Raw genomic sequence first — 22,164 nt, forward strand, 5'->3', positions numbered from 1 at the left:
GGGACACATCAATAACTTTTAGATCTTCATCTTGATTTTCTTAGGTATTGGAAGAACACGCTTTAATAAAGGCATCTTTTGAAGCACGCATCCTAGCGGTTCTTTCCTTGCACTCATCAATGAAAATTCTCATAGATTTGAGAGACTCATTGATATCATGCTTAGGAGGAATAGATCTAAGCTATAAATAATCAACCTCAAGAGAAATTCTATCAACGTTCCTAGCCAAATCATCAACTTTAAGCAATTTCTCTTCAAGCAAAGCATTAAAATTCTTTGTGAATTCATAAACTCTTTAACACTATTCTCAAATTCAGAGGGCATCTTATTATAATTTCCATAAGAGTTGTTGTAGGAATTTCCATAATTATTAGAAGGATTACTAGGATATGGCCTAGGATTAAAATTCCCTCTATATGCATTGTTACCAAAATTATTCCTACCAACAAAATTCACATCCATAGATTTATTGTTATTCTCAATCAAAGTAGACAAAGGCATATCATTAGGATCAGAAGAAACACTCTTAGTAGCAAATAATTTCATAAGTTCATCCATCTTTCCACTCAAAACATTGATTTCTTCTATCGCATGCACTTTTTTAGTAGAAGATCTTTCAGTATGCCATTGAGAATAACTAACCATAATATTATCTAGGAGTTTAGTGGCATCTCCTAAAGTGATTTCCATAAAAGTGCCTCCCGCGGCCGAATCTAAAAGATTTCTAGAAGCAAAATTCAATCCGGCATAAATTTTTTGTATAATCATCCACAAATTTAAACCATGAGTAGGGCAATTACGTATCATTAATTTCATTCTCTCCCAAGCTTGTGCAACATGTTCGTGATCAAGTTGCTTAAAATTCATAATATCGTTTCTAAGAGAGATGATCTTAGCGGGAGGAAAATACTTAAAGATAAAAGCATCTTTGCACTTTTTCCAAGAATCAATACTATTTTTAGGCAAAGACGAAAACCAAGCTTTAGCACGATCTCTAAGCGAAAAAGGAAATAGCTTCAATTTAACGACATCATTATCGACATCTTTTTTCTTTTGCATATCACATAAATCAACGAAGCTATTCAGATGAGTAGCGGCATCTTCACTACGAAGGCTGGCGAATTGATCTTTCATAACAAGATTCAACAAAGCAGTATTGATTTCACAAGATTCAGTATTGGCAAGAGGAGCAATCGGAGTGCTAAGGAAATCGTTATTGTTGGTATTGGTGAAGTCACACAATTTGGTAGTATCTTGAGCCATCGCAACAAACAAGCAATCCAACACACGAGCAAACAAAAGGCAAGCGAGAAAAAGGCAAACGGAGAAGGAGAAGGAGAAGGAGAAGGAGAAAGAGAGGGCGAATAAAACGGCAAGGGTGAAGTGGGGGAGAGGAAAACGAGAGGCAAATGGCAACTAATGTAATGCGGGAGATAGGGATTGTCATGGGTACTTGGTATGTTGACTTTTTGCGTAGACACCCCGGCAACGGCGCCAGAAATTCTTCTTGCTACCTCTTGAGCTTGCGTTGGTTTTCCCCGAAGAGGAGAGGATGATGCAGCAGAGTAGCGTAAGTATTTCCCTCAGTTTTTGAGAACCAAGGTATCAATCCAGTAGGAGGCCACGCTCAAGTCCCTCGTACCTGCACAAATCGATAGCAACTCGCAACCAACGCGATTAGGGGTTGTCAATCCCTTCACGGTCTCTTACGAGAGTGAGATCTAATAGAGATAATATTTTTGGTATTTTTGATATAAATATGCAAAGTGAAAAGTAAAAGGCAAAGTAAAAACAAAGCAAGATTAAAGTGATGGAGATTGATATGATGAGAATAGACCCGTGGGCCATAGGTTTCACTAGTGGCTTCTCTCAAGAGCATAAGTTTTCTACGGTGGGTGAACAAATTACTGTTGAGCAATTGACAGAATTGAGCATAGTTATGAGAATATCTAGGCATGATCATGTATATAGGCATCACGTCCGTGACAAGTAGATCAAAACGATTCTGCATCTACTACTATTACTCCACTCATCGACCGCTATCCAGCATGCATCTAGAGTATTAAGTTAAAAACAGAGTAACGCTTTAAGCAAGATGACATGATGTAGAGAGATAAATTCATGCAATATGAAATAAACCCCATCTTGTTATCCTCGATGGCAATGATACAATACGTGCCTTGCTGTCCCTTCTGTCACTGGGAAAGGACACCGCAAGATCGAACCCAAAGCTAAACACTTCTCCCATGGCAAGAACTACCAATCTAGTTAGCCAAACCAAACGGATAATTCGAAGAGACTTGCAAAGATAATCAATCATACATAAAAGAATTCAGAGAAGATTCAAATATTATTCATAGATAGACTTGATCATAAACCCACAATTCATCGGTCTCAACAAACACACCGCAAAAGAAGAAGATTACATCAAATAGATCTCCACAAGAGAGAGACAGAACATTGTATTGAGATCCAAAAAGAGAGAAGAAGCCATCTAGCTAATAACTATGGAACCGAAGGTCTGAAGTAAACTACTCACACTTCATCGGAGAGGCTATGATGATGTAGAAGCCCTCTGTGATGACGGCCCTCTCCGACGGAGCTTCGGAACAGGCCCCAAGATGGGATCTCATGGATACAGAAAGTTGTGGCGGTGGAATTAGGTTTTTGGCTCCTGTTCTGATCGTTTGGGGGTACGTGGATATATATAGGAGGAAGGAGTACGTCGGTAGAGCTTCGGTGGTCCCACGAGGGTGGGGGCGCGCCTGGGGGTGTAGGGCGCGCCCCCCTACCTCGTGCCCTCCTTGGAGCTTCCTTGGCGTAGGGTCCAAGTCTCCTGGATCTTATTCGGGAAGAAAAACACGTTCCAAAAAGGATTTTTCTGTTTGGACTCCGTTTGGTATTCTGTTTCTTCGAAACACTGAAATAGGCAAAAAAACAGCAATTCTGGGCTGGGCCTCCGGTTAATAGGTTAGTCCCAAAAATAATATAAAAGTGGAAAATAAAGCCCAATATAGTCCAAAACAGTAGATAATATAGCATGGAGCAATCAAAAATTATAGATACGTTGGAGACGTATCAGGATTCAACTTAACTTTGGTGGTAGTCGACAAGTTCTCCCGGTATGCACACTTCGTTGCTTTGTCTCACCCCTTCACAACTTTTCAAGTGGCTCAGGCTTTTGTGTCAAACATTTACAAGCTGCATGGGTTGCCCGAGTCGATCGTCTCGGATCGCGACCCGGTCCTCACCAGCACCCTGTGGAAGGAGCTTTTCCGTCTCACTCACACCAAGCTTCGCATGAGTACAGCGAGACACCCGCAGACAGATGGGCAAACGGAGCGGGTTAACCAATGCCTTGAAACCTTCCTTCGCTACTTCGTCAACGCTTGCCCTACCAAGTGGTAGGCATGGCTAGCCCTCGCTGAGTTTTGGTACAACACATCACCACACTCGGCGGTGGGGGCGACTCCGTTTGAAGTTCTCTACGGACACGCTCCCCGTTTCTTCAGCATTGTCGACCCGGTGGCGTGCGCGTCACCGGACCTTGAGGAGTGGCTACAAGTCAGGGCTCAAATGGAGGCGCTGATCCGCCAACATCTTCTGCGGGCACGACAACAAATGAAGGAGTCTGCTGACGAGCGTCGCTCCGACCGCGTCTTCGCCGTCAATGACTGGGTGTTCCTGAAGCTACAACCGTATGTGCAGCGTTTAGTGACCACCCGCACCAACCAGAAGTTGGCCTTCAAGTACTTTGGGCCTTATAAGATACTACAGCGCGTGGGAGCCATGGCTTACAAGCTTCAGCTGCCGGACTCCAGCACCGTGCATCTGGTATTCCATGTCTCCCAACTTCGTCAAGCTCTACCACTTACTAAGCATGCCCTCGAGCAACTTCCAGCAGCAGCGGCGGCAAGCCCAGTCCCGGAGGACATCCTGGAGCACCGAGTCGTTCGGCGCGGAGGCACCAGCGCATCACAGGTCCATGTGCGTTGGACAGACCAACCACTGGAGCTGGCAACATGGGAAAACGTCACTGAGCTCCAACACCACTTCCCGGATGCACCAGCTTGGGGATAAGCTGTGTCTCGAGGGGGAGGGGATGTTACAGTCCCTGCCACCCTTGCCCCACCTGCAGCTACCACTACGGGCCAGGCTGTTTCTTCAGCGGACGGACGGGAACGACCAAGACGTGAAGCAAAGCCCAACAGCAAGTTTCCGGCCCACACTTGGGTGACAGCGCGTAGGGTTAAGTAGGACACAAGCCCTCTTCTCTCCCGATGGAGAAAGTAAGAGCAACTCCAATGGGGCGACCCATTTCATCCGCCGCCGTCCGTTTGGGTCGGCGCGGACAGAAAAGGCGGCCCAACGCGCCGACCCAAACGGACGCGCGTCCATTTTTCGTTCGCAGGCGCCCCATTCTCGGCCCATTTTTTAGCCTGATTTGCGTCGGCGCGGACACGCGACGGACGCGTGCGCGCTCGCCTACTCCTGTCCCCGGGCCCGCTCGTGTGTGGCACATTGGCCTTCCCTCCCCCCGGCCAACAAGCAATCCTCGCCCCCGCCTCCTCCGTCACCGACGCCGCCGCCCATTTTGCCGGCGACTCTTCCAGCTGCCGCCGCCTCCACATCCGCCCAGCAACGCCGCCCCTGCCCCCAGTCGCCCGCCACCGCCGTTTTGCCGCCGGGGAGCAAACTGGTTCCCGCCGCCACTTCCCCCACCGCCCAGCCACCGCGACCAAGAAGACGCCTCGCCGCCCCCGCCTCATACGACCGGCACGCTCGTCGGACGCCGTTACACTCGTCGGACTCCAGCAGGGCAGCTAGCTGGTCTGTGGGCGCCGCGTCTCCCCTCGCCGGCCGTCTCCTTCGACGCCCGCAAGCTGTTCGACAGTTTGCCAAGGTACGAAAATGGACTCCGCCGACGAGTTCTTTTTCCACAATTTTATTTGCGACTCCGACGATTAGTCGTCCGACGACGAGGAGGAGATATTGGCTGCCGTGTTGGTCCATCACCACCTCAACAACCAGCGGCCGTTGTTCCGTGGCTCCATTCTGGGCCACCTTCCGGCGTTGAATCGTAACCGGGAGAGCGGGCATTTTCTTCTCTGGAAGGACTACTTTGATACAACAAACCCGTTGTTCAAACATCACAAATTCCGCCGCCGGTTCCGTATGAGTAGGCATGTTTTCAACCGTATTAGAGAGGGAGTGGTCGGCTATGATGACTACTTCGAGTGCAAACAGGATGCCGTCGGCAAGATTGGTTTCTCCTCTTATCAGAAATGCACTGCCGCCATCCGAATGCTTGCATACGGAGTGCCCGGTGATCTCATTGACGAGTACGTCCGTATGAGCGAGTCTACATGCCTAGAGTTCTTGTATAAGTCCTGCAAGGCTGTGATTGCTGTGTTTGGCCCTGAGTACTTGAGAGAGCCGACAGCTGAAGATACAGCCCGTTTGTTGGCGATGAATGCTAGCAGGGGCTTCCCGGGGATGCTTGGCAACATAGACTGCATGCACTGGGAGTGGAAGAACTACCCTTCTGCTTGGCAAGGACAGTATAAGGGACATGTCAGGGCTTGCACTGTCATACTAGAGGCCGTGGCGTCTCAAGATCTCTGGATCTGGCACTCTTTCTTTGGCATGGCTGGATCACACAATGATATCAACGTGCTTCGGCGCTCGCCGATGCTTGCTAGGCTTGCCGAAGGCAACAGCCCACCGGTGAACTTTACTGTCAACGGCCACAACTACGACAAAGGGTACTATTTGGGTGATGGTATCTATCCTCAGTGGACCACTATTGTAAAGACAATACCCAACCCTGTCGGAGAGAAAAGGAAAAGATTTGCCCAAGAGCAAGAGAGTGCTAGAAAGGATGTCGAGCGTGCCTTTGGTGTTTTGCAATCTCGATGGGGCATCGTTCGGTATCCTGCTAATACTTGGAGCACGCAAAAACTATGGGAGGTGATGACTGCTTGTGTGATCATGCACAATATGATCGTAGAAGACGAGCGCCCGGAACGTCTGTACGATCAAGACTTTCAGTTTCAGGGTGAGAATGTTGTGCCTGAGCATGGAGTAGCGGCAACATTTGAGCAGTTCACTCAGTTTCATGAAGACATACGTGATTGGGAACTCACGTGCAACTGCAAAATGATTTGGTTGAGCATATGTGGACTCATGTTGGCAACCAATAGATGTATCTTTTTGTATTCGTTTGCAAAACTATGTGAAACATTTTTATTTTTATTTGGCCTGTAAACTATACTATTTATTTGGGTGGACTATTTTGTTTGTTAAATTTTCATTTCACAATATGTTGAATGCAATGCAAAATTGGGCGGCCAGCCTGCCACGCCTGCACATATGGATCGGCGCGTTGGGCGCGCTGCCGACCCATATAAAAAACAGGGCGGACGCCGGGCGGGCGGCCGACCCAAACGGATAAAAAGCGAATGAAATCGCCGTCCCTTTGGGTCGGCCCGTTGGAGTTACTCTAATAGGCTGGCGGCGGCACTCTTCTCTCCCGATCCCCTTTCTTTCTCCTTAGAACCCCAGACCGATCGAGACTTGTATCCACAAATTCCTCTGTGTGCTGTTAAGATTCGAGTGGGAGCATAACACTACCGGAGGACATAGCTGGTATGCACCGGGACGGAGGGCGCTGCCCAGTTGTCTGATTCGGCGTCAGTTCAGGGCGTGGCCGAGGCGGCCGGCGGCGAGGTCTAGCACAAGCCGCACATGTGCGTCTGCCACAATTTCCGCCGTGTTCAGCGCAGCGGCAAGCCAGTAGGATAGCCCAGCGACGCCTGCAGCCTACTGTTGCCCGCACGGCCGTGGAGAGGATGAGATGAAAAAGTAGGTAAGAATTTTCTGTCATGAGAATTGGACTAGAATAGGTCGTGGTGGAGCGTACCTGCGGCTGACGTGTCGGCCCGGGCGGTAAGGTAACACCGCACACACAACGTGTAGAAATGCAAAACTGTACGCCACCACCAGTCACGGGCAGGGCCCAGTTAACAGAGAACACATGCCTGCTTGACCTTTCTACCATCACTCGGCAACCTGTGCGAGCTAGCCCACACATCAGAGACACGAGCTGGTAGATGTCCTCAGCGTGCGTCTATCTAGCCGGGCATAACAATATTGAAGGAGATGCTAAATGTCAGCTTTGGTGCAAAGATCAACAGAATTGAACAAAGGGAATGCATATTATTATTTTCTTAATCAAGTGAAGAAACCAAAAATAATGGCTACCACTGCTACAATGGTCTCTACGGAATTCTCTCCCCAAATTCAATGCCGGTGCACACATTCAGTTTCGATCAAACAAGATGGGAAATGGTAAAAGGAGAAGGAAAAATTGCGGAAGCAAAGGTACCACCTGGATCTCATACCAGAGGTGGGAGCAGGCAGACCAACGCTATACACCACCAGTTCGCGTCTCTTGCCGATGCCGACGATGGCTAGTTGTCCTGGCCACGCAGGGCCGGCGGGGACGACAGCTTCGTCGGCGGCGTTCGCAGGCCATCGGAGAGGTCTGGCTGGCGTCATGGTCGCCGGAGGCGCCGCAGCTCTCGGGCTTGCGGTATTCCCGCGGCCGAACATTTCCTTGGGCAGCAGGACCTTGGAGACGGCGAAGATCGCCACGGGATTTTGGTCGAACACCGTGCAGGTGATGGACGCCTGCACGACGCCGGTGTCGATCGCGACGGAGCCGTTGAAGCGCGTGATATTGAGCGTGGAGCTGCCGGCCTCATTGCGCTCGGTGGCGAGCGTGGGCTGGACGGGGTTCACGATGAACTGAGGGACCCGAGCGGGTGGTAGGAGTGCAGCACCATGGCCTTGCAGTCGGAGGGGAGGGACTGGAGGCGGTCGGTGGCGGGGAGGGCCGCGAGCGCGTCGTCGGTGGGGACGAAGATGGTGATGCCGGCGCCCCGCTCTTCGGCCTCGAAGTCGTCCGCCACGCCGGAGGCCTCGAGCATGGAGGCGGCCACGTTGAACCCGCGCGCGTCGGTGATGTTGACCACGGGGGACGGGCGGCTCTCGGAGCCGGACGCGGTGATGTCGAAGCCGGAGGGCACGATGAGGCAGCCCACGGCGAGCACACTGGTGTTGTACGGCTCCCTGGTGACGGCGCCGAGCTCGGTGGCGTTCGACCCGGGAGTCGACAGCGCGGGGGAACGGACGAAGATGGCGGAGCCTGCGGCCATGAGGTTGCCGACGCCGAGGTCGAAGGGCGCGCGGCTGGTGGTCTGGAAGAGCGTGGTCACGAGCCTCCCCGACGCGGGGACGCGGGCGAGGTCGGAATGGGAGAGGTACTCGAGGAGGACGTGGTAGCCACGAGCACGGCCGTCGCATCGACTCCGGCGGCGTCTTTTGGTTCTTGAAGCCCTGCACCTGCGCTGCGCTTTCCTGGTGGAGTAGCAGCAAAATAATTCAGAGGCTTTAATTTAAAGCTAATGCACTTCATGTTTCAGTTTGAAATAACCCCCAGGTCCTGCTGGAGCTCTGTCAGGCAAATAAAACAGAAAACATTTTTATATTCGATTGCTCATCTGTTTATTTTTCTTTTTTTGAGAATATTGATTGCTCATCTAACCGCTGTAGTTGGCTTAGGGCACTGCTAACTGATCCCTACTCCCTTACGGATTGTGATTGTTGGTGATCGGTAATGATTGTTGATAGTATTTGCTTTGATATTGTAGTGCGAAGATGAACACGGCCGAGTCCCTCGCATCGTTGGAGTCCTGGGCCGTCATTGGCCTTGATGAGCTCAACTATGACTTGCTTTGGGATCATTCGGCCACCCAAGACATGGAGGAGGAGGCCGAAGAGGTGGTGGCCGAGGAGAAGGAGGTTGTGGAGGTGACCGAAGCAAGCACCAAGGTCCCAAGGTGCCGCACCCAAAACTACAACCAAAAGGAGGGCATTACGCTTTGCGACGCTTGGTGGGCCATCTCCATGGGTGCAACGATCGGAAGGGATCAAACCAAGACCATGTTTTGGGAGAGGATTACCAACCACTACAACAACTCCGTGGATGTGCGATCAACCCGTACCCAAGGTTCTCTTGGGCATCGTTGGGCACCATTCATTACCAATGCAACCGATTGCGTCGACCAAGTGAATCATGCTCCACCGAGTGGTGTGCAAGTGGCGGAGTATGGCCCCTACATAGAAGAGCTATTCAAGCATCGGAACACCAAGTTCGGCCACAAGCCCGTCACTTTGCATCATTGCTACAAAGAGCTATGCAAGAACGAGAAGTGGATCCAAATAATTGCGGAGGCCACTCCAAAGAGGTAAAGGTTGAGCATATCCATTGAGGAGGACGACGAAGTTGACGAAGTGTCAACAATAGACCGGAAGAAAACAAAGTTTGCAAAAGAAAGAAAGAAGAGAAATGCATTCGGTGGCACTTAAATTTTAGAGGATCGGTTAGAAATACCATTAATCAAGGACGTGTCTAGCGGGCGGCTGTGTGCCCACTAGCACTCCCGGGCGGACGAACTTTTTAGGAAATTTTCTATCCCCTTCTCTCGGATTAGAAAACACCATAGCGTGTTGTTTCTTTGTGGTGTCTGTAGCCTTCTTTCTCACCAGACGCCACTTTCCCCACCGCACAGCCGCCCGCGACCAAGAAACTGCCTCACCGCCCCTGCCACATCCGACCGGCACGCTCGTCGGATGCCGTCACATTCGTCGGACGCCGGCAGGGCAGCTAGCTGGTCTGTGGGCGCCACGACTCCCCTCGCCGGCCGTCTCCTTCGTTGATGCCCGCAAGCTGTTCGACAATTTGCCAAGGTATGAAATGGACTCCGCCGACGAGTTCTTTTTTCAAAATTTCCTTTGCGACTCCGACGATTCGTCGCCCGACGACGAGGAGGAGATATTGGCTGTCGTGTTGGTCCATCACCACCTCAACAGCCAGCGGCCGTTGTTCCGTGGCTCCATTCCGGACCACCTTCCGGCGTTGAATCGCAACCGAGAGAGCGGGCATTTCCTTCTCTGGAAGGACTACTTTGATACAACAAACCCGTTGTTCAAACATTACAAATTCCGCCGCCGGTTCCGTATGAGTAGGCATGTTTTCAACCGTATTAGAGAGGGAGTAGTCGGCTATAATGACTACTTCGAGTGCAAAGAGGATACCGTCGGCAAGATTGGTTTCTCCTCTTATCATAAATGCACTGCCGCCATCCGAATGCTTGCATACGGAGTGCCCGGTGATCTCATTAACAGGTACGTCCGTATGAGCGAGTCTACATGCCTACAGTCCCTGTATAAGTTCTGCAAGGCTGTTATTGCTGTGTTTGGCCCTGAGTACTTGAGAGAGCCGACAGCTGAAGATACAACCCATTTGTTGGCGATGAATGCTAGCAGGGGCGTCCCGGGGATGCTTGGCAGCATAGACTGCATGCACTGGGAGTGGAAGAACTGCCCTTCTGCTTGGCAAGGGCAGTATAAGGGACATGTCAAGGCTTGCACTGTCATAATAGAGGTCGTGGCGTCTCAAGATCTCTGGATCTGACACTCTTTCTTTGGCATGGCTGGATCACATAATGATATCAACGTGCTTCAGCGCTCGCCGGTGTTTGCTAGGCTTGCCGAAGGCAACAGCCCACCGGTGAACTTTACTGTCAGCGGCCACAACTATGATAAAGGGTACTATCTGGGTGACGGTATCTATCCTCAGTGGACCACTATTGTCAAGACAATATTCAACCCTGTCGGAGAGAAAAGGAAATGATTTGCCCAAGAGCAAGAGAGTGCTAGAAAGGATGTCAAGCGTGCCTTTGGTGTTTTGCAATCTTGATGGGGCATCGTTCGGTATCCTGCTAATACTTGGAGCACGCAGAAACTATGGGAGGTGATAACTGCTTGTGTGATCATGCACAATATGATCGTAGAAGACGAGCGCCCGGAACGTCTGTACGATAAAGGCTTTCAGTTTCAGGGTCAGAATGTTGTGCCTGAGCATGGAGTAGCGGCAACATTTGAGCAGTTCACTCAATTTCATGAAGACATGCGTGATTGTGAAACTCACGTGCAACTGCAAAATGATTTGGTTGAGCATATGTGGGCGCATGTTGGCAACCAATAGATGTATCTTCTTTTATTCGTTTGCAAAAGTATGTGAAACATTTTTATTTGTATTTGGCTGTAAAACTATACTATTTATTTGGGCTGCCAGACTAAACATCTTCATTTGATAAAATATGTTGAATGCAAATCAATGTATAATTAGGCGGCCAGCCGGCCACGCCAGCACATATGGATCGGCGCGTTGGGCGCACTGCCGACCCAAATGCAGTGGCGGAGCTAGCCCATCCATGGAGCCTGGGCAAAATACAAAGGGATGTGCTTCATGAGCATTTGGCTACAAAAACTAGTGATTAATTATCAAGCTCTTACTATAAGCTAATGGAAGTATTTGGGCAGAGCCCGGGCAGCTGCCCAGGGTTGCCAGGACGTGGCTCCGCCACTGCTCAAGTGCAAAACTGGGCGGACGCCAGGCGGGCGGCTGACCCAAACGAACAAAAAGCCGACAAATGCGTCGTCGTTTGGGTCGGCCCATTGGAATTGCTCTAATGTTCGATCAAATAGACGGATCAAACAGACAGATTATTACCATACCATGGTTACATTACAAATATTGTGCGATGCACAGCAAATATTTTTGAAAGCCACGTCTCCCCTTACAAACCAAACAGGCATGCTATGCTGAGCATATCGAGTACACAGTCTTTTTTTTAAGATAGGGGTTTACCCCCCGCCCCATTTTAATTGACGAGGCAAACAGAACACACACACAGCCAGATCCGGGCAACAGCCCTTACAAACTTAAAAACCCATCCTGCTCAAGAAGCAGCACACACCAGATTCAGAAGTTCAACCACTCAACTACTAGCAAGTCTTGTCCTTTTTTCATTACATTGCCCCTACTGAAATAGCAAAACAAACTACTACTCAACAGATTCAGCAAGGGGGAGATTCAGTCCCAGGCGATGCGAAGTAGCTCCCCACGACGTGTGTCCAGCGCGAGGGTGAATTGCTTTCGGAGCGTCCTTGTCCTTTGAGTGGCGTCGCAGAGAAACGGAAAAGTGCTGTTTCCAAATAGTGCCTCGACCATGGTAAATGAACCTCACTAAAACCCACACTATTATCTGCATTGCTCCAAAAAAGATACCAAAGTAGCCCGGCACCTGCAGAAAAGAGAATTCAGACTTGGTTTCACACCCAATCACAAAATGAGAATGTAGTGAGTAAAACATACTATGAAGTATAGGTTGTCAGCCAAGTGACCATACGCCGTCCAGGAGACGCCGTTGAGGAACAAAGCCACGGCCACCAGCAGAGACATGTTCCCTATGTTGTTCTCCCGCCACACGGAGATCTGATTGGGGCAGTACGTTAGAAAACTGTGACACATAAGCTATCAAAACGGACTACAAAGATTAGGATCGGGAATAACTACCACTTCGCGGAGCGGCCCAAAGTACATAACGATGCTGATGACATCCCCAATGATGCCAAAGACAAGCTGTGGATCCGGTGCAACTGAAAAAACAGGAGGAGCTACTATGGCAGAAGCTCCAGCGATCGCCGCCAGGCAAATAGCAATACTCATTCGGCCCCGGGGTTCGGAGAAGCAAAAGAACAATCCAAGGTACAGAAGCTGAAACACGCAAAGTACAGATTAATTCGGTGTACATCAGGAAATCTACTGGTTTTTTTAGGAACTGAAATCTACGGTTGATTTGTTTGCCGTGTTTGTTGCTACTTAATACTACAGATTATAGCCTTTGCATAGACCATTTGACCCTATTGCGCGTGTGACAGTTGATAAAAGTGGCATGAAGGTGGCAATTAAATATGTTTCAAAAATAAACAGGACATATGTGTTTTGCCGATGGACAGGATAAAACAAAGGAAGATGGTGTGATTCACCTCAAATACAATGCCAACAGCGTTGAGAATCACAAATGGGGGTGTGGGAGGATCGGCTAGCCCGTACATCATCCAAACGACACAGCTAGCAAGTGTAACCACAAACATATCCACCTTGGACTGCCCCACTTGCCGCGCCACCCATATGCCCCAAACAGTTGGACTGCATGCCATGAAACAGAATCAGAATCAGACGACTTAAGTAGAAATCGAGAGGGCAAAAATTACTTTAAAAAAAGCCATAAGCCTAGTCGGGATCTTCCCCTTGTGAAAAGTAGAGAACTGCTGTAAAAACATAGCCAAGAATCAGAAAAGCATTCTTGGCACGATCCTGCTGAGGAGGAGGGGACGGCTGCGGGGCAGGAGCATCGCCTGCGAAGCCAATCGATTCAAAGGACAGATCAGCCATAGCACAGTGGATGCCTACCACTACAAAGTAAAAACTTTTGCTACGTTCTACGATGACGAAATACTTAAAGTAGACCCTAAATCGCTTTGTATAACTCAAGCTACAGAGCGATAAGCAGCTAGCTAGGCGGTGCGCGCGCGCAGGTCGCTCGCCATGGGAGATGGCGACCGCGCGCCGTACCGGCAGATGCAGAGCGTAAGCAAACCCACCCAAATCAATACCGTGCTATCGGGCGCAGTTCAGTTCAACTTGCGCAACCAAACCACAAGAAATCTATCCGTATAATAAACGACGAGGACCAGAGACCAGTCACCGCCGTAACGAAGCTATGCCACGCGGGGCGACGGGAACCCGCGCGCGGCGGACGAAGAAACTACGCTGTGTGCGGTGGTTCCTCGCCACGAGGAACGGCGGCAACCCGCCGACGCCGAAGAACAAGCAAAGACGTACGGGCGCGCGCCGCCTGGTTGCTCGCCACGGGAACGGCGAGAACCCGGCACCGCGGGCCGTACAGGCAGATCTAGCATAACAGCAAGGAATCCGCCCCAAACCGGAGCACTAGCGACCCGAGAAGCCATGGAAAACTAGTAAACACGCAAGCGAGCGAGCACATAATCGGCACCTAGAGAGAGAGGGAGGCAGGGAAGGAGGCGGCGTGCGGTGCGTACCTTCGCAGGTGGCGGAGGAGAGGTGGGCGACGCCGGGAAGGAAGCCGCCGCAGGAGCCGTAGGTCTTGAGGAGATGGGTGACGTCGAGGCCCGCCGTGACGAGCTGCGGCGACGCGGCAGAGGCATGGGACGCCGAGGTCGACAACGAGGAGGACGGGCTCGCAGCACTGCGCGGTGGCCATGCCGGGCGCGCAGAAGAGCGCGACCTGCGCCGCGAGCAGCGTGGGCTCGCACGGCGCCCCCGGCTGCGGCCCGACGGCGGCGACGACCACCGGGAGCAGCAGCAGGCGGGGGGATCTCCCCATCGGCGGGGAGGGGCCGAGTGGTCTCTCTCTCCTTCTCTAGGGTTTCTGGCCCGGTGGTGGTGGAGTGGTGCGGTGGACTGGTGGAATGGAAGACGGAGGGGAGTAGGTGGGTGGCGAGTTATATAGCGGGGGGGAGCCGTGTACACTCATCCATGCGCGACGAGCTCGCCGCTCGCTCGATCCTGGCTGTCGGTTCGGGTGGGGAGTGGCCAGCTGTCCGCGCGGACGGCCCAGATGCGGCCGCGGGGGGTGTGAGGGCGGCACGTGAGCTGGCTGGGTGGGTGGGGTCCGGGTGGGGTGGCCTCTCTCGTGGGCTGCTCCTCTGGCGCGCGACGTAACCGCCTCACCTCGGGGGTAGAGAAAGTTTTTTTTCTGTTTTCGTTCGATTTTGAAATTCAAAATGAAATGCAGTGCAGTGCATCGTCGTCGGGCGAGGCGGAGGCTGGGGAGAGAAAATATATGCGCGCCAATTTTCGTGCTTCGTGCTGATCTGATCAGACGGCTCTGGGAGCTTGTGGAGGGTTCTGGAAGGCGCCAGAAGTCACCAGACCGGCGTCGGGTTCCCGCGGGGAGCGATTTCGGCGTTGGATTCCCGCGAAAACTACATGGCGTGCTGCCACAGCGAGGCCCGTGTACCGGAAGCAGCCCATGGACTGACCTTCTTTTTCACGCAGAGCGGCCCATGTAGCCCTTGTAAACATTCGCCACGACTTCGGCTGGCCCAGTCCGGGTTCTTTCTTTGCTTTTTCTGCTTCGTTTTTTTTCTGCAGGTTTCTCTATTTTCTGTTGTTTTGTTTCGCTTTGCTTTTCGTTTTTTGAGTTTCTCATTTGTTTTGCTTTGCTTTGTTTTTTTCCTGGAAAAGTCTTCGTGTTTCCAAAAACAATGTTTGGAACTCCAAAAGGGGTCCATCGTTTATTATAAAACCGTTCATCGTATGTTATAAAATGTTCGATACGTGTTTTTAAAATGGTCGTTGTGTATTACAAAAATGCTCATTGTGTATTATAAATATGTTCAGTATACATTTACGAAAATTCAGCGTATGTTACACCAATTTTCACCATATATGAAAAAAAATCAGTATATGAAAAATGTTCAGCGTATATTGGAAAAATGTTCATGTGCTAAAAAATGTCTGCGGATTTCAAAACTTATGTAGTGGAACATCAATTTGACCAAGCCATGTATTTAGGTTGAGCAGCAAGTGCAGGCGTAGAGCAATTTCCCATCAAATCAACTTCATAGCACCATGAGCTCCCCTTTAGTTCATATTCCACAACAACTACAAATTATTAGTGGCATCAACAAAAGTCCAATCACAAAACCTGATATTGAGAACAAAGGAAGCCAGTAATAAGAAAATATGTAGGGAGAGGACGACATTGAAGATGCAGTTTATGATGTTCAATTGCCTGAACCTGATTTTTCAGCATTGGATTCCCACGAAAAACTATGTACCGTGTCGCCCGGTCTCTCTCAATAAAACAACGTAGTGTATTACTAAAAAGACGTAGTACAATACATTTGTTCTCTTCATCAATCAGTCAACAAAAATAAAAGCGTATGTTGTCCTTGTTTTTTTTGGGGGGGGGGGGGGGGGGGGTTTGTATATTGTTCTCAAAAAATAAAAGTGTGTGCTCATTTCTTTCCTATTTTTAAACACAATATTGTTCGATTTTAAGTTCCTACAATCTTCATGCCAGTCAATTCGGCCATAGCTTGCCAACAATGATTTCTTCTTCTTTCTCTTATTCGATTTAATTGTAGAATTGATACACGAACTTCTCTCCTATGTTCACTTTAGTCGACCATCTCACAGACGCAACAAATAATTCCAAATTTTTCAAAATGTTAAAATATGATGATTATTATTACTGATCCCATGGTCTCACTTAAGGGCAGATTCTATTCAAGTCTCCCCAACATATCATCTTCGGTTGCTTCCATGAGGTCACCAATGCTTCCAGACATGCTATGATCATTCGTCAAGATGGAGCTATGAGTACGACAACAACCTTGATGACGCAACTTTGACTTTGGTTCATGAACAAGAACAAGACCTCGATGGCTCCATTTTAGATCATGACATGGAACTCATGGGAGCAGAAGCCCCTGATCAATACACAATTTTAATTTCACAACATGTTTTGAGCAGCCACATTGAGAAAAATAGCACCACGACATGTTCCAAACAAGAGTTGTCAAAGAATGTGATGTTTGAATCATCATTGGTGGTGGGATTTGCAACAATCTAATTAGAATGGAGTTGATGGAGAATCTTGCTGTCGACACCGGGCCTCATCCCCACCCGGACTATATCCATCATCCTTCAGAAATCAACTAGACCAACCCACAACCTCGTCTTCATCTCTAGCGTGAACATGCTCCACCCCTTCCATTTCTATCCGTCCTCTTTTCTTTCCTATTTTTAAACACAATATTGTTTGATTTTAAGTTCATTTTGAGCGGTTCCGTCACGTATCGGTAACCAATCCATCGTTCATGCATGCATTCAGATTCGTGCCGCTATGAATATTCTATTCTCACTTTTTTGCTATACTGGAGATATACTTCGTCAAATAAGGCTAGTAGCCCCACCTTTGTTAGTGACAGCCAACTCTCTCCCTTCTCTCACACATAAATCCACCCTTTTATTTCACCTTAGCTAAATTAAACCGTCCATATCATTTAAACTAAAAGTTCATTTTTGAAATAATTCATATATTTGAATTCCTAACGCTAAGAACTTTAGAACTAGACCAATCTTGCATACATTTCAAACACGTTCAAATTTCAATGTTTCACATTTCATATATGAAACAAACCCATTTCACTAGAAAATTATGAAAAACTCATATTTCAATAGAAATATGTGAACCAACCTATTTCACAGAAACCTTTCTTACCCAAATATGAAACTGAAATGGGTTTAGAGAAAGTGGTGCTCCCTTTCGGGTGGGGAGTGGCCAGCTGCGCGCGCGGACGGCCCAGATGCGGCCGCGGGGGTGCGACCGCGGCACGTGAGGGCAGGCGGGTGGGTGGCCTCTCTCGTGCTCCTCTGGCGCTCGTAACCGCCTCTCCTCGGGATTAGAGAAAGGCGAAGAGAAAGTTTTTTTTTGTTTTTGAAATTATTTGAAATGAAATCGTGCTGCTATGGTGTTGTGTCGTCGAGCGAGGCGGGGGCTGGGGAAAATATCGCCGCGCTTCAATTTTCGTGTTGATTTGATCCGATGGCTCCGTATGCCCCGTGGAAGCACATAGAACGTTTTGGAAGGCGCCAGAAGGTACCAAGACGACGCGAGGATTACCCCACAGCGAGTGATTTCGACATTGCATTCCCGCGAAAACTACGTGCCGCGTCGGACGCGGCTCGATCTCTCCTCCGGCCCGTGTCTAACATTCTTTTTGCATGAGCGAGCCAGGCTCATGTGCTGGTAGCCCGAATGGCAACTAGGCCTGTTAGAGCATCTACATCCGGACACCTCAAATCTGTCTCATACGTCCGGACGGGCCGCTCGGTCACTGTTCAGTCACGTTTTGGAATACGATTTCACTTAAAGGGGCCGGGCCAAGCTGTCGGTGGCACTTACCCCTCTGCCGTGTCCATGACACGCGGGGCCCACCTAGCCTCTCTCTCTCTCCTCCTGTCTTCTTCTTATACCTCCAACAACGATGCAGTGGAGGCGCCGGCCACCGGCCTAGCCGTCGCCGCGCCGCTCCAGGGGGCCGGCTGGCGAGCGAGGAGGCCTACCCGCCCCTCACCGCGCCCAGGGGTGGCCGAGGGGGAGCCCGAGATGGCCCATGGCCCTGGCGCCGATGGGGCTGTGGCGGACAAAGCTTTCGAAGAGGAGGGCAGCGCCAGCAGGACTCCTCCGCCGGAACTGAGAACGGCGGAGGCTCGCGGTATCCAGGGTAGGGTATCGGAAACAGAAGTGTGGGAGGGGAGGGTTGCGGGGCTGGAATCGCCGAGGGGGCCGAGCGGCGGTTATCGGCCATTGGAGAGGGAACGAGGGGCTCCGAGGCTTGGGGAAGGGGTCTGGGAGGGCGGTGGCTTGCGGGAGAGATTGAGGGCGCGCTCAAATAGCCACTGGGAAGGCTCTGGAGCGAGCTAGGTGGTGGCCGAAACTCCAAGAGCCACGGCGACGTGTCGGTGCGCTGGCGAGGGCGCAAGCGAGGACAGGGGCTAGGGGACGGGAGCTGGAGGTAACTCAGCGACGTTGGCGAGCTTGTGGCACGCCGTGGCGAGCTTGGCGGCCGGGGAGGGGCCTCCCGAGGGGTCCAGTGGCCAGAGCACCGCGTCTGCATGCAACACCCGCGCTCTACGCGTGGTCACCGCCGGAATGTGGCGTTGCAACGCGCTCTGGTCGTCCAAACCGTATCTGGGAGGTAGGGTAAAGGTCACAGAAGTGAGGCATGAGATTTCATAGAGATAAGGAAGCAAGCACTGCACTGATTTGAGACGACATTGGTTATAGGTGCTGAGCTTTTGCTTGGTGTGATCACACACTAAGACGATTATCTATGCAAAATATCAGATCAAATGGAACGGTTTAACTAGCACTTTCTGTACAAAGTGCCAATCTGGCTAGAAAATAGAAATGGAAGATGCACTCGCGTGAATGATGTGATCGGGCTGAAATTTGGTAGAGGATTTTCATTTGGGCATACGAAGGCACTGTAAAAATTTCATACCATTTGGACGCACAAAAATAGTACTTCCTTCACAGTGGTCCTCCCTGGACAAAATTTTAGGAAAATCATTGAGGCAAATTTGCTACATGAAATGGGACCAGATTTGGTAGACGGATGTTATATTGGTGGAAGCATGTCCTAGTAAACTTCCAGAAATTATGTAGCAATATAAAATATAGTTGCTTCGCAATCTAAAAATATGACCAGAATCAAAGATTGGATGATGTGCTCACATGGATCATTGGATGAAGCTCAAATTTTTAGGAGAGTGAAGATGTGAGTATACTGATAATATGGAAAAATTTCAACTCATTTTGATATGTCTGGCTAGTACTTTCTTCACAAAGCTCCCCTCTGGTCAAAAACTCTGTAAAATTGCTGAGGAAGATTGACTAGACAAATGAAGGTGAATTTTGTCATATGGAAATGATTTGGGTACGAAAGAGTGCTCGAAAAGTTTGAGATCAATTAAGAAGATATAAATGACATTTCCTTCACAAAGTGACATTCATGATTGAATAGGAAAATGAATATTCCTGAATTATTTCTGAACTAGGCAAGGAAGAGTTTGGACATATCTTTGATCGATATGACCCAAAGGATTTATGAGAATTTTGTGGGAATTAATGGCAAGGCAGAAATATAGGTTGCTTCACATCCTAGGGGAAACATGGTTATTCCTTTAATAGAAAAATGGATATTCCCAATAAATCAAAATTGGGGTTTGGCTAAGATGTAAATGACATGGTCTTGGGAAGAATTTGAGAATGACAAGCCATTTGAGACAGGAAGAAGAGATGATCTTCCTATGCTTCAGGACCACACAGCCACGGAAAAGGAAATCCAAAAGAAAAAAGGAAGGGCGAAAAATCGGAGTGTTACATCCAGTCAGATTTGGAGAGCGGTTGTGGAGGGGTGTGATGTAATTAAGCAGGGCTTAATACACCGTATCCTCAACTCACGTCTGGTGTGATAACCTGATCCTAAGGGGTGTTATGATGCGGCCCTTCAGGGGATCCGGCTTGCCTGCTCCCTTTCCGTGCTCCCATCCGTACTCCCACCTCATCCAACGGGTGTCTTTTTTTCTTTTTTCTTTCTAATCTAATCATCTCCCCCCCCCTGATTTTAAGGGGTGGGGCCGGGCCTTATGCGGGAGCACGTATGGGCACACGGGAGGGGAGCAGGCAAGTCTCGTCCCCCTTCAGGTGCCAATCAGCTTACCCACTGGTTTTAGTTTCTAAATCTATAATACCTAAATAGTCGATCCCCACTATCTTATTTCTCTTAACATGCAAGCTATCCACCTCATCAACCTGCCACATCAGCAATTATTCTTGCTTTTAATCATTTTTTAGACAACCTTTTAACCAGTATATGTTAACGTTTACACATGTGGTCGCGGCGTCCCTCTACTTCCGTACTTAAATGACCCACCGAAGCCCAATGGTCTTGTGATTCACAAACAGAACAAAGAATCCCGATGGTCTCACTAAAAAGCCCAACAGTCTCTCTCTCTCTCTCTCTCTCTCTCTCTCTCTCTATATATATATATATATATATATATATATATAAAGGACCATCGGGGCGGCTATATAGAAAAAAGCGATCTCTCTGCGTAGCACGACCGCCGGTCTTCGGCGCATCTGCCGATTGTAGTTCCGTTCCCGGTGCAGACCACTCTGGTGCCCTGTACTCCTGTAGTGTCGTCGACATGGCGGCGGTGGTGCTGTTTTCCCTCTCTCTCTCTGTTCCATTCAGCGGGAATCACTGTGGCACCCTGTAGCATCGTTCAGTTGGCGGCTTTCGTCCTCCTTTCTCTATTCAGGCGAAGCAACTCCAACGTTGGTTGGGAACTGGTGGATCCCGTGTCGGCTTCCTTTCGGACTAGGAGAAAAACAGCTGGGTGGAGACAGCGGACAGGTATTTCAACACATGATGGTCATGCCTCTGCTACTCATCCTTCTACCTTCAGATTTTCCATTTTTTCTTAACCCACCAGCTAATTTGATTACAGTCATATTCGTATAGTTGGATTTGATAGTGATTAAGGTATGCTGATTTGATTTGGTTACGTTAGCAGGGAGCCATGCCCCATGGGTGGGATTGAGTAACGGCATGCTGATAAACGTAGATCAATCCGTCCGCGGTGGATTTGATAGTTGTAGCACGCCCGCGGTATGAGTAGCAGCGAGCTCCAGTGCTGATGGATATCTGAAGCGCCATCGCAAGCAACCAGAAGGTGCCCCTTTTCTTATGGCGGTCAGCTACCCTCAGTTATTTGTTGCACCTCCTCTGCACTCAATTATCCCTACTTACAACATTGATGTGATTTACTTTCAAATTTTGGTGCCTATTATGCTATTGTTATTACGTAATTTTTGGGGAGAATTGATTTCAGTTTTAGATGTTGCTGAGTACTACTATTGGCAGCTCTATTTTTTGTCCTTCAATACTTTTGCTGGGGTATTTTTGGATCAGGTTCTGGTTGTTCATGACTTTTTCAATCAGGCTCTGTTTGCATGTATAGTTTTGTAACATTTTCATTTCGGTTTCCATGTTATTACAAGTATATGATATATATTCTTACGCCCTGTATACTTCTATGTAGATCTCCTTTTGTTCGGTACAACCTGAATCAACAACTGAGGAAAGAATTCTACATAAAGGATCGAGAAACATTGATTTGTCATTCATTGGTATGTTTGCATTTACTACTGTTAAATTTATTTTTGTAGGATCACCAAAGTCTTTATCTTTACCACATATTTGTTCTTCCCTTATAGGAATCAGGAATAAATGGTTGTTATGCTGAGATGATTTTTGCTGATAGTTTGAGAAAGAGACACACTTCTTGCTGACGTTTGTTTCCGTCTAGCAGCTCTCTTAGTAAGAGGAACGATGAGAGGGACGACAAGAATAATTTCCATACAAGATTTTAGTGTGCGTGCTCATATGAAAAACAAATCGTGCTTTTCCCATACATGTTGACTACTTTATTGCTCTAACATTAGAACACTTCTTTGTGTTACTAGGATGCGTTAAATTAATCGTAGTTTCTGTTTTGTGTGCAGCCACATTTTGATCTATGTACAGTATGACCATTTGTTGATACCACTTCTTTTCCGACGA

The 22,164-nt window shown here is 49.0% G+C and overlaps 1 protein-coding gene and 1 pseudogene across 1 annotated transcript; both read right to left on the minus strand.

The window, feature by feature from the left end:
• Window positions 1-7,168: 7,168 nt before the first annotated feature.
• On the minus strand, window positions 7,169-8,768 carry LOC125554495 (annotated as a pseudogene).
• Window positions 8,769-11,622: 2,854 nt separating this feature from the next.
• On the minus strand, window positions 11,623-13,369 carry LOC125554496 (bidirectional sugar transporter SWEET6b-like). The gene is made up of 4 exons (XM_048718037.1): window positions 13,224-13,369; window positions 12,961-13,123; window positions 12,287-12,406; window positions 11,623-12,215 (listed from the first exon to the last, which is right to left on the minus strand). The coding sequence occupies exons 1-4, from the start codon at window positions 13,367-13,369 to the stop codon at window positions 11,976-11,978; spliced, it is 669 nt and encodes a 222-aa protein (XP_048573994.1). The 3' UTR covers window positions 11,623-11,975.
• Between the last annotated feature and the right edge of the window lie 8,795 nt (window positions 13,370-22,164).

This window comes from Triticum urartu, chromosome 4, assembly GCF_003073215.2.
Source record: "Triticum urartu cultivar G1812 chromosome 4, Tu2.1, whole genome shotgun sequence".
In the NCBI taxonomy this organism is placed as follows: Eukaryota; Viridiplantae; Streptophyta; class Magnoliopsida; order Poales; family Poaceae; genus Triticum; species Triticum urartu.

Coding starts and splice junctions, on each gene's coding strand:
- LOC125554496 (XM_048718037.1), bottom strand. CDS start 13,369: ATGGCTGATCTGTCCTTTGAATCGATTGGCTTCGCAGGCGATGCTCCT. Junction 12,407..12,960: donor CTGTTGGCATTGTATTTGAG/GTGAATCACACC, acceptor TGCCCCAATCAG/ATCTCCGTGTGGCGGGAGAA. Junction 12,216..12,286: donor CTGACAACCTATACTTCATA/GTATGTTTTACT, acceptor TCTTTTCTGCAG/GTGCCGGGCTACTTTGGTAT.